This window comes from Gekko japonicus, unplaced genomic scaffold (assembly GCF_001447785.1).
Source record: "Gekko japonicus isolate JY-2015 unplaced genomic scaffold, Gekko_japonicus_V1.1 scaffold2594, whole genome shotgun sequence".
NCBI lineage: Eukaryota > Metazoa > Chordata > Lepidosauria > Squamata > Gekkonidae > Gekko > Gekko japonicus.
This window is the reverse complement of record NW_015171580.1, coordinates 101,947-114,446: the sequence shown is the minus strand read 5'-3', so window position 1 is coordinate 114,446 and position 12,500 is coordinate 101,947. Positions and strand designations below refer to the sequence as shown.

Here is a 12,500-nt window from a genome sequence, read left to right as displayed (position 1 = left end):
TAGTGTAAAAAAGTCCTTTAAATAAACTGCATGTAATGTTAGTTCCACCCAAGTACAGCAGGTTCTTATGGGGGTTTGGTTATTTGTAGAGTACCTGGTGCACAGGTGGCATTAAATGTTTAATTTGAGGCACTGTGTCAATATTGTGAGGATAATTGGGGGGGCAGTTGTTAAGAGACGGAGAGATTGGATTTATACCCTGCCCTTCACTACCCGAAGGCGTCTCAGAGCGGCTTGTAATCTCCTTTCCCTCCCCCTCCCCACGTCAGACACCCTGTGAGGTACGTGGGGCTGAGAGAGCTCTCTCGAGAACTGCCCTTGAGAGAACAGCTCTGAAAGAACTTATGACTGACCCAAGGTTTCACCAGCAGCTGCATGTGGAGGAGTGGGGGATCAAACCTGGTTCTCCCAGATGAGAGTCCGCACTCCGAGCCACTACACCGAACTGGCTTAGGGTTACCAGGTCCCCCGGCCACCGGTGGTGGGGGGGTAGGGTTGCCTGTTCTCAGTTGGGAAACTCCTAGAGATATGGGGGTGGAACCTGTGGAGGTCAGGGACCTCAGTGGGGTACAATGCCATAGAGTCCGCCCTCCAAAGTATCCATTTTCTGCAGGGGAACTGACCTCTGTAGTCTGAAGATGAGATGTAATTCTGGGGGATCCCCAGGTCCCACCTTGAAGCTGGCATCCCTAGCAGCTGTACTGTGGAGTAAAGGACCCCCCCCCCCAAGAGACCTGCTGGTAGGCAGTGGTAGTGGTTACATTCACCAGCTGCTTTTAACTGACTAAGCGAAATTAGACTTAAGTTTTTAGAGAACTGTGCTAACGGAGAGCCAGCGTGGCGTCGTGGTTAAGAGTGCCGGACAACTATCTGGGGAGACCCAGGTTCAGATCCCTCACTTGTGCCATGGAAGCTCGCTGGGTGACCTTGGGCCAATCACACTGTCTCAGCCTAACCTACCTCACGGGATCGCTGTAAGGATAAAATGCAGGAGAAGAGTATAACGTAAACCTCTTTGGGTCTCCGTTGTGGAGAAAGGTGAGGTATAAATGAACTGAATTAAACCGTGCAACTCCGACGGGTCTGAGCACGGAAGGTGCATGTAATCTCCCCCCCTCCCTTTCTGCAGCAACTTCTGAACCCCACAGGGTTGCAGAGTGGATCAGCGATCTGGAGTAATGCGCAAGGAAAACAGTATTGCTTGCTTCCTGTAGTTGAGTTTTCCCTAGAACTCACCAGATCTAAAGTAGTGGAAATATAACCATTGGGTAGAGGATTAGGGTTGCGCCGGGATATCTCCCACCATTACAATTGATCTCAAGATGACCCTAGATCAGTTTCCCCTGGAGAAAATGCTTGCTTTGGAGGGTGGACTCTGTGGCATCGTACCCTGCTGAGATTTCCCCACCCTCCCCAGGCTCCACCCACAAAATCTCCAGGTATTCCTCAGCCCAGAGCTTGCAACCCTACGGATAGTGGCCAAGGCTGAGACTACAGGCTTGGTGGAGACCCAGGGAATCCAGATCTCAACCATACAGCCAGTTTAGTGTAGTGATTAAGTGCGCAGACACTTATCTGGGAGAACCGGGGTGGATTCCCCACTCCTCCACTTGCACCTGCTGGATGACCTTGGGCAAGCCATAGTTCTGACAAGAGCTGTCCTTGAAAAAGAACAGTTTCTCTCAGAGCTCTCTCAGCCCCACCTACCTCACAGGCAATGTTCCCTCTAAGCTGTAGAGTCCTGTGAGCAAAAATTCTACTTTGTGAGCTGCTGGCATTAAAGTTGTGAGCAGGTGATTTGGCTACTGCATAAATTAGTGTGTTCTGGAGCCCTCCTTCCTGAGCCAAGACAAAAATCTGTGAGCCGGAGGCTAAAAAACTGTGAGCTAGCTCACACTAACTCAGCTTAGAGGGAACACTGCTCACAGGGTGTCTGTTGTGGGGAGGGGAAGGGAAAAGAGTTTGTGAGCCGCTCTGAGACTCCTTTGGGTAGAAGAAGGAGAAGAGATTGGATTTATACCCCGCTCTTCACTTGAAGTCTCAGAGCGGCTTACACACCGGCTGGATGACCTTGGGCAAGCCATAGTTCTGACAAGAGCTGTCCTTGAAAAAGAACAGTTTCTCTCAGAGCTCTCTCAGCCCCACCTACCTCACAGGGTGTTTGTTGTGGGGAGGGGAAGGGAAAGGAGTTTGTGAGCGGCTCTGAGACTCCTTTGGGTAGTGAAGGGCCATGGGGTATAAATCCCAATCTCTTCTTCTCCTTCTTCTAAAGCGGTGGAGGTCACTAAAGGGCAGATGGGGAAGCAACCATACTACTTCTCCTACCTGTTTGCTTTTCATTACAAATTGAGAAACACCAGCTTGGGGAGGGGGAGGCGGTGGCTAAGCAGAAGGTCAGGGGAAGATTAAGCACCCTCTACCACTGGATGGATTTATGATTCTGTGCTTCCAGGCCCAGGCAGCTGTGACTTGGAACAATGAACCTTTCCCAAAGTTCAATTTCTATCATGTCTCCTATAAGGCAACATTGGAAGAATATTAACTTATCTTACGGGACTGTTAGAAATTTCCCCTGAGATGATAAAACTCCTTGAGTGGTCAAAATGTTGATTAGCCTGTGCAGCATTTATCTCCCAAGTTCAGAATCTTAAGTACTGCTTAAGAGAGCCAGTCTGTTATAGTGGTTAAGAGGGCGGACTCTAATCTGGGAGAACCGGGTTTGATTCCCCACTCCTTCACATGCAGCTGCTGGTGTGACCTTGGGCCAGTCACAAGTTCTCTCAGAGCTGCTCTCTCAAGGGCAGTTCTCAAGAGAGCCCCACCTACCACACAGGGTGTCTATTGTGGGTAGGGGAAGGGAAAAGAATTGTAGGCCACTCTGAGACTCCTTTGGGTAGTGAAGGGTGGGATATAAATCCAATGTCATCGTCGTCTTATGAGATAACGAGGAACGTGAGCTTTCCTTTTGTGCTAGTGTTGCACGCATGAAGAATAGCCCAGCATCTGCCCAACTGGTGCTGTTTTCACTTAGAAGTTCCTAAGGAGCAGGGGAGGCAGTTGTGAAGAATCTGTAGTCGTTGCTGCTCTTTTTATCATGCTGATTAGCTTTGAAATTGGGCTTTTAAAAAAAAAGGTTTTGGAATAATTATCGTTCCCTTGTTCTGGGTCTGACCTTTTATAAGAAGATTTTATGGATGGCAATAACATTTGGCTAACATGTTTTCCTTTATCTACTTTTTTTTAGACCTTTGCATTCGTCCTTTTTCTGAAGATGTAAAGGAGCACCAGCCCTGAGATTATATTGATGTCAGGTGAAGATGCAGAAGAGGAAGGAGTATATTAGGCTGGTGTTCTCTTGTAGTCTCTCCCACACCCCTTCGGTTCTAGCTGAACAGCTTTTGGAGCGAGAGAGCTTGTAAAGTCCCTGTGCACTGACTTCCATTGAAGCTACGATCTGAGAGAAAGATGCATCTACAACGAACACGCCTCCTAAAGGAGAGACTGTAAACTCGCTAACAAGAACTCTGCCCAAAGAGACAAATCCTTAAGCGGAACGAGGAATCGGAGACGGCACCACGATGTACGTAAATCCTCGGAGAGTTAGGAAATGCCAATTTGTGCAGCTGTTTGCCACTTGCTTCATACTGAGTCTCATGATATTTTGGGGACCACTTGACGACGGTACTTTTTTGGACTATGTGAAGTCTTACTCGTATAGATACCTCGTCAACAGCTACGCTTTTGTGAACGAAAGCCTCTCTCTCAGCAGGGACAACATGGACAGGGTAGCAAGCTATCGATACTTGATCAATCACCCGGAAAAATGTCAACGGGAAGACATCCTCCTCCTGCTGTTCGTGAAGAGCTCGCCTGGGAACCGCTACCGCAGAGACGCGATTCGACAAACGTGGGGTAGCAATAAGTACGCCCGTTCCCACCTTGACGCCAACATAAGGACCCTGTTTGCTTTGGGACAGCTGAAAGACTCTGCACACAGGGAGCAAATGCAAAACTGGCTTCAGGCGGAAGACGAGAAGTACGGCGATCTGATCCAGCAGGACTTCATGGATACCTTTCACAACCTCACCATCAAACTGCTCTTGCAGTTCAGCTGGGTAAACAGGTACTGCTCTCATGCCAAGTTCGTTATGTCGGCGGATGATGACATTTTCATTCACATGCCAAACCTCATTGCATATCTCCAAACCCTTGCGCAGATCGGCGTTCAGGATCTCTGGATTGGGCACGTCCATCGGGGAGCGCCTCCCGTAAGAGATAAGACCAGCAAATACTACGTCTCGTACGAAATGTACCCGTGGCCTGCTTATCCTGACTACACAGCTGGGGCTGCTTATGTAATATCCGGCGATGTAGCAGCTAAAGTATTTGTGGCCTCACAGACGCTGAATACAAGCCTTTACATCGACGATGTCTTCATGGGTCTCTGTGCCAACAAGATGGGGGTTGTACCGCAGTATCACCAGTTTTTTTCTGGGGAGGGGAAGGCTCCGTATCATCCTTGCATTTATGAGAAAATGATAACGTCTCATGGCCACACAGAAGACCTCCGCTACCTTTGGAAGCAGGCTACAGACCCAAAAGTGAAGAACATTTCTTCTGGGTTTTTTGGTAGAATGTATTGCAAGATAGTTAACATCGCGTTGCTATGCAGAATATATTATCAGGGCACATATCCCTGCATGGCAGCGGTGTTCTAAATACTTGAATGCCAACATGGACTTACTGAGCCAAAATTGGAATGAGAAATCTCTCTTAATTGGTTTCTTTCAAGATACATACCAAAAAAAAGGGAAAGAAACGTATGTAAAATGTGAATATTTGCCTCTACACCGAATTCTTTAACAGCTTCACCAAAGTGTCTTTACAGCTATTTTGTTTCCATATAGGATGGTTTGTCCGAATTCTTTAACAGCTTCACCAAAGTGTTTTTACAGCTATTTGAACTGTTTTGTTTCCATATAGGATGGTTTGCGTGTCTCCTTCCAAGCAGGTTAAGATTTGGCTAGGTAACTATTAACCAACGTAAAGAAAAAAGTTTACATTTCTAAATGCTGATCTATCTGTAGCTTGAAAATGAACCAGAACTGGGGAAAACACAAACGTCTTATAAGAAGTCCGTGTACTGTGTTCTCCCATTGCAGTAATGCTTGGAAATATAAGACAAGTAACATACATCGCTGCAAAGGCTTTTCACTGCAGGTAGTTAGTCAACGTTTTCTCCCCTTCCCACTCCTTTCTTAATTCTATGGTGACTCGTTTTGCTATGCATTTTAATACTAAATACTGATCACTTAACTCTTTGGAGATGTAAATGCTATCTATATAAGAGGTGCTAATGTTGGTTTCAGACACTGGTTTAAATTAATCCAGCAATACAGCTGAACAAATGGAAACCGTGGGTTGGATTCCCCGTGGATCCAGCCCAGGATCTGCACTCCCTAGCCTTCCATTGTAAACTGTTTGCAATAGGAATAAGCTCCCTTGAAGATCATGCTTCCTTTAAGTTTGGTAAAGGGAGGAGGTGAACTGTCAAATCTCGAGTGTTTGCAGGAGCATGTCTGAACATTACAATACATTAGGGCCACAAAGAGCACACGTCAGTCACCCTCTCCGTTGGTTTTCTCTACAGTCTGGTCGCTTCCCCACTCATTGTGTTGCTGTTTAACATAAGAAATAGGAGGAGGGAGAGTACACTTAAAAAAAAAAGGAGTGGGTTATACCCCTCGCAAAGATGGCACAAAAGTTCTAGAGGGGGCACCACCTATCAAAAAAAGCTATGATTTTGGAAAGCACAAGAATACGCAGTACTAAGTGTTCACTTTAGATTTCTCTGAACTTTTAAAAATCTGTGCCAACTTTATATATATAAACATATTGTTCCTTCAAGGCTTGGGGGGGGCGGGGTTTGGAAACAAAAATAAGTTTATTTTCCCCCCCGTCCCAACTCGTGTGTCTCTTTACACAATATGAACAAAACAGCTACACCTTCAGTTTCCAGAATGGAATGGAAGCATTGGTTAGGCCTTGGTCGTGAAATGGCTTGTCAGGTGTACAGCTCCAGCTAAACCTTGTTTTTTGTTGTTGTAATTCGGGTGGGGGGGGAATTGCCTGCTGCCCCTACCACGTTGTTTAGCAGCTGCTAGTTTTCAGAAGCCCAAGTGCAGAGGATAAACTGAATGTAGATGTTATTGATACACTTTCTATAGCCTTCTGGGCAATTTAAAATCAACACCATGACACATCCAAGATTTTTTTAAAAAACAACCCACCACCTGATGACAGAAAACTTTTTCTTGAAGAATGTGCTTGGGAATTTTTGTGATCTTACAAAGCTGGCTCTTGAATGTCAATGGGCAGAAGCGTCTGCAACTTTGCCCAGTCACGGTTTGTCATAAGGTAGCCTGAACTAGCGCCTATAACTTGTCTCGACTGTTTGAACTGACCATGTGGTTGTTCCTTTTGTGTGTGTGTGTGCGCGCGTGCGTTTTGTTTGCTTGGGGTTTGTTTGTTTTTTTACAGCCGGTCTGTTGTGTTTAAGTATTTATTCGCTTTAAAGGGACATGGAGAATGGTCTGCTCTGCTTTCAGGTAAGGAAAAAAAATGTGCCTCAATTTAGAGAAATAATGAAGGCTCCCCCTGTCTTTTGAAAGGGTAGCTGGACCATTTCTTACACCTTTTGGGCTTAGAATGTTGTCTGCTCTACAAATACGCACATTTTAAAATTGGAAATTCTCGGGTTTGCCAGTGCTCCAGATGCAAGGCTGTTAGACAATTTTTGTTCCTTTGCAAACTAAAATTGCATCGGCCTGAATGGTCACTTCAGGTACCAGTTTTGACACTTGTTGCACAGAGGTGTGTATTACTGAAACTAGTTTTTACCTGTTTGGTTTGCAGCTATTTCAATTTTTTTTTCTTACAAAAAGAGAGAGAATTTATTTATTGACACTTTGCTCTGAATCACAAGGGTTGTTTTTTTTTTGTAAAATATCTGTTTTCAATAAACAGTTTTGTGTATTTTGTAATTATGTCTAGGTCTGCCTTTTTGGGGGTGCCTTCAGAACTAAAACTCATGCATACTACCTATGTACCTCAATGGAAGTTATTTCCGACAGTCAAGAGTTACCAAGTTTCCCAGGCTTCGGCTAGAAGCCGACCTGCATTAAAGATGCCTCAAGGGCAAGCAAACCTTAAAAGACTTGAAGCATACTGGCAAGTTCTTATTTTTATATAAGTAATTTGCAATAATCACTATGTGAATTAAGGTGATCTCACTACTATATGGAAAATGCACTAAGGTCACAGAATATTCGGATGTGGTGCTAAATGGACATCCTTTTTGATGGAGGAGGAGGAGGAGATTGGATTTATACCCTGCCCTTCGCTACCCAAAGGTGTCTCAGAGCGGCTTACAAACTCCTTTCCCCTCCCCACAACAGACACCCTGTGAGGTCGGTGGGGCTGAGAGAGCTCTTGACAGAAACTGCTCTTTGTCAAGAATAGCTCTTGTCAGAACTACGGCTTGCCCAAGGCCATCCACCAGCTGCAAGAGGAGGAGTGGGGAATCGAACACAGTTCTACCAGATTAGAGTCCACGCGCTTAGCCACTACACCAAGCTGGCTTGGTTTGAGCCACATCTTTCATTCCTGATGGAATGAAAAAGGAAACAAAGGTGTGAGAATGGGGACTACTCCTAGAAAAGTGTCCTTAGAATTCCACGGAGATAGATCAAGGTGGGTAGTCGTGTTGGTCTGAAGAAGCAGAACAAAGTCTGAGTCCAGTGGCACCTTTAAGACCCACAAAGTTTTATTCTGGATATAAGTTTTCATGTGCAAGCACACGTCTTCAGATTCTATGGTTCATTTCTGGGAGAAAAACAGTGTCGGACTTAAAGGCTTTGAACAACAGAACAGCCTCAGGATTACAAGTGTCTCATCCTGCCAGTGGAAGGAAGGAACTTCCTGGAGAAGCAGAATCCTCTGGAATATATGCAGGGGAATGGGGGGGGGCCTTTACAGGAAATCTCATGTGTGGTCCCTTTTTACCTTTCCTCTGCATCTTAGATACAGTTTTCCTCTTATCTCGTGGGTGGTACAGATGGAGACAGGGACTCTCTTTAAAGAGAGCTGCAAGTGGTTTGAAAGGCATTGCATACACTGGTTCAAATAGGTTTTGCAGGTTTGGGGGGAAATATAAAAAACCTGCATAGCTGTTAAGTCGTTCGCTTAACAGAGTCGTCGGAGAGTGATTCAGCAAGAACACAACTTTATTCTTCAACTCGAACACAACTCCCAACACGGATCAACATCTGATAGACAGAACAGCCTTTACATTGCAGCTGTCCTGCTTTTAAACATTCCCGGCTAATGTAGCCACACCCACTGTACACATATCAACCTATGAGGTGGCCGAGATAAGGTCCAATCACATTCGTTCTTGCTCAGGGAGCTTGCTTGAAGTGATTGGTTTGTTACTTCCTGGGCTAGCAATACTAATGGATGGATTTGGATCCTAGCTGCGGTGGCTCAAGTGGCTAAGATGCTGAGCTGCAGGCTGTGGAAGGTCGGTAGTTCAGCAGTTCGAGACCCGGGTGTGGTGTGCCACATGACGGAGTGAGCTCCCGTCTTTAGTTCCAGCTCCTGCCAACCTAGCAGTTCGAAAGCAAGAAATTGCAAGTAGATAAATAGGGACCACTTCGGTGGGAAGGTAACAGCGTTCCGTGCGCCTTGGTGTTTAGTCGTGCCGGCCACATGACCCCGGAAATGTCTTCGGACAGCGCTGGCTCTTCGGCTCTGAAACGGAGATGAGCACCGCAACCCTAGAGTCGGACTCGACTGGCTTTCGAGCAAGGGAACCTTTACCTTTACGTTTTACCAGGACGAAGCTCAACATTACATTTCAGTTAAATGTTTCACGACATTGCATTCAAGGCAGCTTTGAATACATTACAATAGCCTGTTTACCAGAAGTGCCCGAGCATATGTGAGCACATGGGAGAGGACAGACTCCAATCAGTTACACTGCAGACCAGAGCCATACTGGGGCACTTGTGAGGTCCACCTTCCTGGAAATGGATTACGTTTCACTTACCCTTCGCTTGAGCTGCTGCACTGCGGAATTTTTATTTGAAGAAAAAGCGGTTTCTGCCCACTCGTGACTTTGTCTGTATAGGTTCTCACATGTAGGGTGCCAGGTCAAAGAGATGTAATCTATTGACTAATCACCAGGATGTGCAGATTCTTGTACTGTGGCTCTGATCTTCAGCACAGTGTGAAAAACTCTCTCTGCTGCCTTGCACGTATACAAAATACTGAGGTGTTGGGCCTCCAACAATGCTTCCCTTTCCTTTTGTGAAACAGCAGCTGGGCAAGAAACCAAGGCTTGTCGATCGGGGAATTTGTTGGCTATTGTTCGCAGCAGAAGTATTTCCAGCGTGGGTCACCTGCCACATTGTTCTCGGCAGCCAGTAATTACTAGCAAGGGATTGGAACAAGGACGGTGTCTCCCTCCAAAACCATGATGGAAACGTAGCCTTTCAAATAGGGCTGCCGTCAAATGTGGTGACCTCTGACCTCTTTCCACTAGTCCCTTGGCATCCCTGGTTCAGAGATGCCTCTTCAGGTCTAGTCCTGGCGATCCGTAGCTCCAGGAGCTTTGGGGCGGCAGGTGCTTGCTATGTCTCCACCAGGGCCGGCCCCAGCTTATTTTGCACCCTAGGCGAGGATCCCTTCTGGCGCCCCCCCCCCATGCGCCCACCATGGCTCGGACCCGTTAATTGGATCTGTACCCCGGACCTCCCGTTCCCCTGGCACCCATGCTCTTAACACTCACTTTTGCTTTTGTAACTTTGCCTGCTTTGCACATCTGGCTTCCACCAAGGAAGACTCTGCAAAGAAAGGCACTCGCAGTCGCAAACAACCTCTGCTTCTCACTTGCCTTGACAGTTCCTTGCTGGGGTTGCCATAAGTCAGTTGCAACTTGAGTGTCCTTGTGTAATAGCCCCCCTACTTAGGTTCTTCTTTGACTCAGCTGAGTGACCCTTCTGTGCCCAGAGGGCTAAGTTCTTTGGTGGAATTGGTGTTTTTATCATCAGAAAGATCATAACATGTTTAAAACTCAGTAGTGTTTCCAGCTGAACCAGGACGGGGTGTGTGTGCCAGTTTGGTGCCCCTAAGGGCCGGCGTGCTCTAGGCAAGCGCCTAGTGAGTGAGCCGGCCCTGGTCTCTACCCTAATGTGCAAACTGCCCCTTTGCCCGCCACCCTCTCTTGCTAGTACGGCGTACAACCATAATCTGTCGTTGCTGCCACAGGCAAGTTTGAAAAGGATGGTGAACTGACTATTTTGTGCACACTGCCTTAGACTCACAGGTGTGCCGTGGTTTTCTAAGAAGGAGCTTGAAGTGAGTCTGACCTAGGAAACTCTACGGAGACCTAGTATTGTGAGAGGGGAGACGCTGCGGCTCGGGGCAGAGCCATCTGCTTGGCACGCAGAAGGTCCCAGGTTCATTCGTGTGCCCATGCGGTTCTCCCTAAAGCTTATACCAGTGACTTAACAGGATCTATTACGATTTTACAACTGTTTCATACCAGTTGGACTGTCACTGCTTTTTTTAGCTAATCTTGGGGACTGTAGCGTGATGAAAATTCTCTTGGGCCTTGGCTTGACCTGGATAACCCAGGCAAGCCCGATTTCATCAGATCTCGGAAGCTAAGCAGGGTCGCTCTGGCAAGTCCTTGGATGGGAGACCTCCTTGGAATACCAACAGCCGGGAGGCGGGGGCAGGCTTTCTTTAGCCACCTCTCTGAATATCCCCCAGGCCCCCAGTAGGGGGTCAGTCACCAGAGGCAAGTGATGCTCTGTCTTCTTGGTGCTTGGGGGGGTCAACAGTGGGAGAGCTTCTAATGTCCTGGCCCCACTGGTGGACCTCCTGATGGCACTGGTATTTCTGGCCACTGTGTGACACAGAGTGTTGGACTGGATGGGCCTTTGGCCTGATCCAACATTGGCGTCTCAAATGTTCTTGTGCCATAACTTCCAGGTGCACACACAGTCAGTCAGTCACCCCAGAGGTTGCCATGATTTCCAGGTTCACACACACACACACGAAAAAATTAAAAAAAAAACCTCATTAAAAAAAGGAAAAAATTATCTGGGATCTTTAGCTCATACTAGGGTTGCCAGGTCCCTCATAGTACCCAGCGGGGTACTCTGGGGGGTGTTACTGGAGGGGAGGGGGTGGGGTGTCCCCAGCATGATGACATCACACGGAAGTGACGTCATGACATTGGGGAGCAGAGGGCCCTGCCTCTCCCCAGCAGTGTTTAAAGGCTTCCTTTAAATGCTGGTGGGGAGGCCAGGTGGTCATTCGTGGGGGTGGGGCTTCCTCCGCCAGCTGGCTGGTGGATGGGAAAGAGCCCCCCCCCAAATCAGGAAACCCCCACCGAACCGGGGGCCCCAGTAACCCTAGCCCATACCTATCTTCCAGTTGTTGTTTTTAAAAAAGGATAGCTACCAGTGGTCTTCTGGGAGGAAAAAAAACGGACTATGTTATTATAGATGCACCTGTAATAAAGTAAAACACTTTCCCCTGTGACACTGAACCTACGACCGTTACAGAATCCTTGAAATTTATCTCGTAACTTCATAGACTTGAACATTACAGCAGCTCCTTTTACAAGCCGGCAGCGATTTACCCGGCGTTCGACGCTAATGGCTCAAGAACCGTAGCTGATGATGCTTCAGGTTTAGAAACCGAGAACCCTGTTGGGAAGGGATTAACTGATTTCACAAAATGCCTATTGAAGCGTTGTCGATTCCAGCTCTGAGGCTTGCTTTGCCAGGAAATAATTAGCGTTAAACTTTGCACTGGTGCAGCACAACACCAACTCATCACAGTCTTTGCTTAAAGAACCCATGGTTTAATGCCAATGGCGTCTTCCTTACCTCCTCCTGGTGGAAAGGTTCTCTTCGCTCTCGCTCATGACCAAAATTCTGCTGGACCCTCCTTGACTCGCTTCGTGCATTACTTCAATCTAGGGAAGGACCGAGAAAACGAGAGTTCTGTCTTAACAGCTTGTCCTGCAGCAAAAGAAATTTCCTGTAGAGCAGGGGTCGTTTCGTAGAAAAAGAGCTAGGGGAACTCATTAGCATAACTCATTAGCATATGCCACACCCCCTGCCATCACCGGAAGTGTGTCATAAGGCCACACCCCCTGACATCACTGGAAGTGTGTTAAAGGTTAGTCTTAAAGGTGCTATTTGTTAGTCTTAAAGGTGCTATTTGAACTCTTGGACTATTTTGCAGCAACAGACTAACACAGCTACCTCGGGGAAGCTCCTGGATGGGGCTGGGAGTCCTTGCAGAGGCCACGTGGAGTGGCCTCGGCCAGGCAGAGGGGGAGGACGCCAACTTACCCTCCTGCTTCTTCCTCCTTCTGCAACAGAATGAGGCTGGAAGCAGGGGGCGGCCGGAAGAAGGGG

At 47.3% G+C, this 12,500-nt stretch overlaps 2 protein-coding genes across 2 annotated transcripts in view; one reads left to right on the top strand and one right to left on the bottom strand.

Moving 5' to 3' along the window:
- B3GNT5 (UDP-GlcNAc:betaGal beta-1,3-N-acetylglucosaminyltransferase 5) overlaps positions 1-4,911 on the top strand; it is a 34,865-nt gene extending 29,954 nt beyond the window's left edge. The window contains exon 2 of the mRNA XM_015419820.1: positions 3,245-4,911. Coding sequence (XP_015275306.1) covers positions 3,579-4,718 — 1,140 coding nt within the window. The 5' untranslated portion in view covers positions 3,245-3,578 and the 3' untranslated portion in view covers positions 4,719-4,911. The remainder of the gene's footprint in view (positions 1-3,244) is intronic.
- Positions 1-12,500, bottom strand: part of LOC107117662 (guanine nucleotide exchange factor DBS-like) — a gene marked incomplete at both ends in the record, with an annotated part of 237,080 nt that overhangs the window by 129,132 nt on the left and 95,448 nt on the right. The window contains one exon of the mRNA XM_015419819.1: positions 11,964-12,052. Coding sequence (XP_015275305.1) covers positions 11,964-12,052 — 89 coding nt within the window. The remainder of the gene's footprint in view (positions 1-11,963; positions 12,053-12,500) is intronic.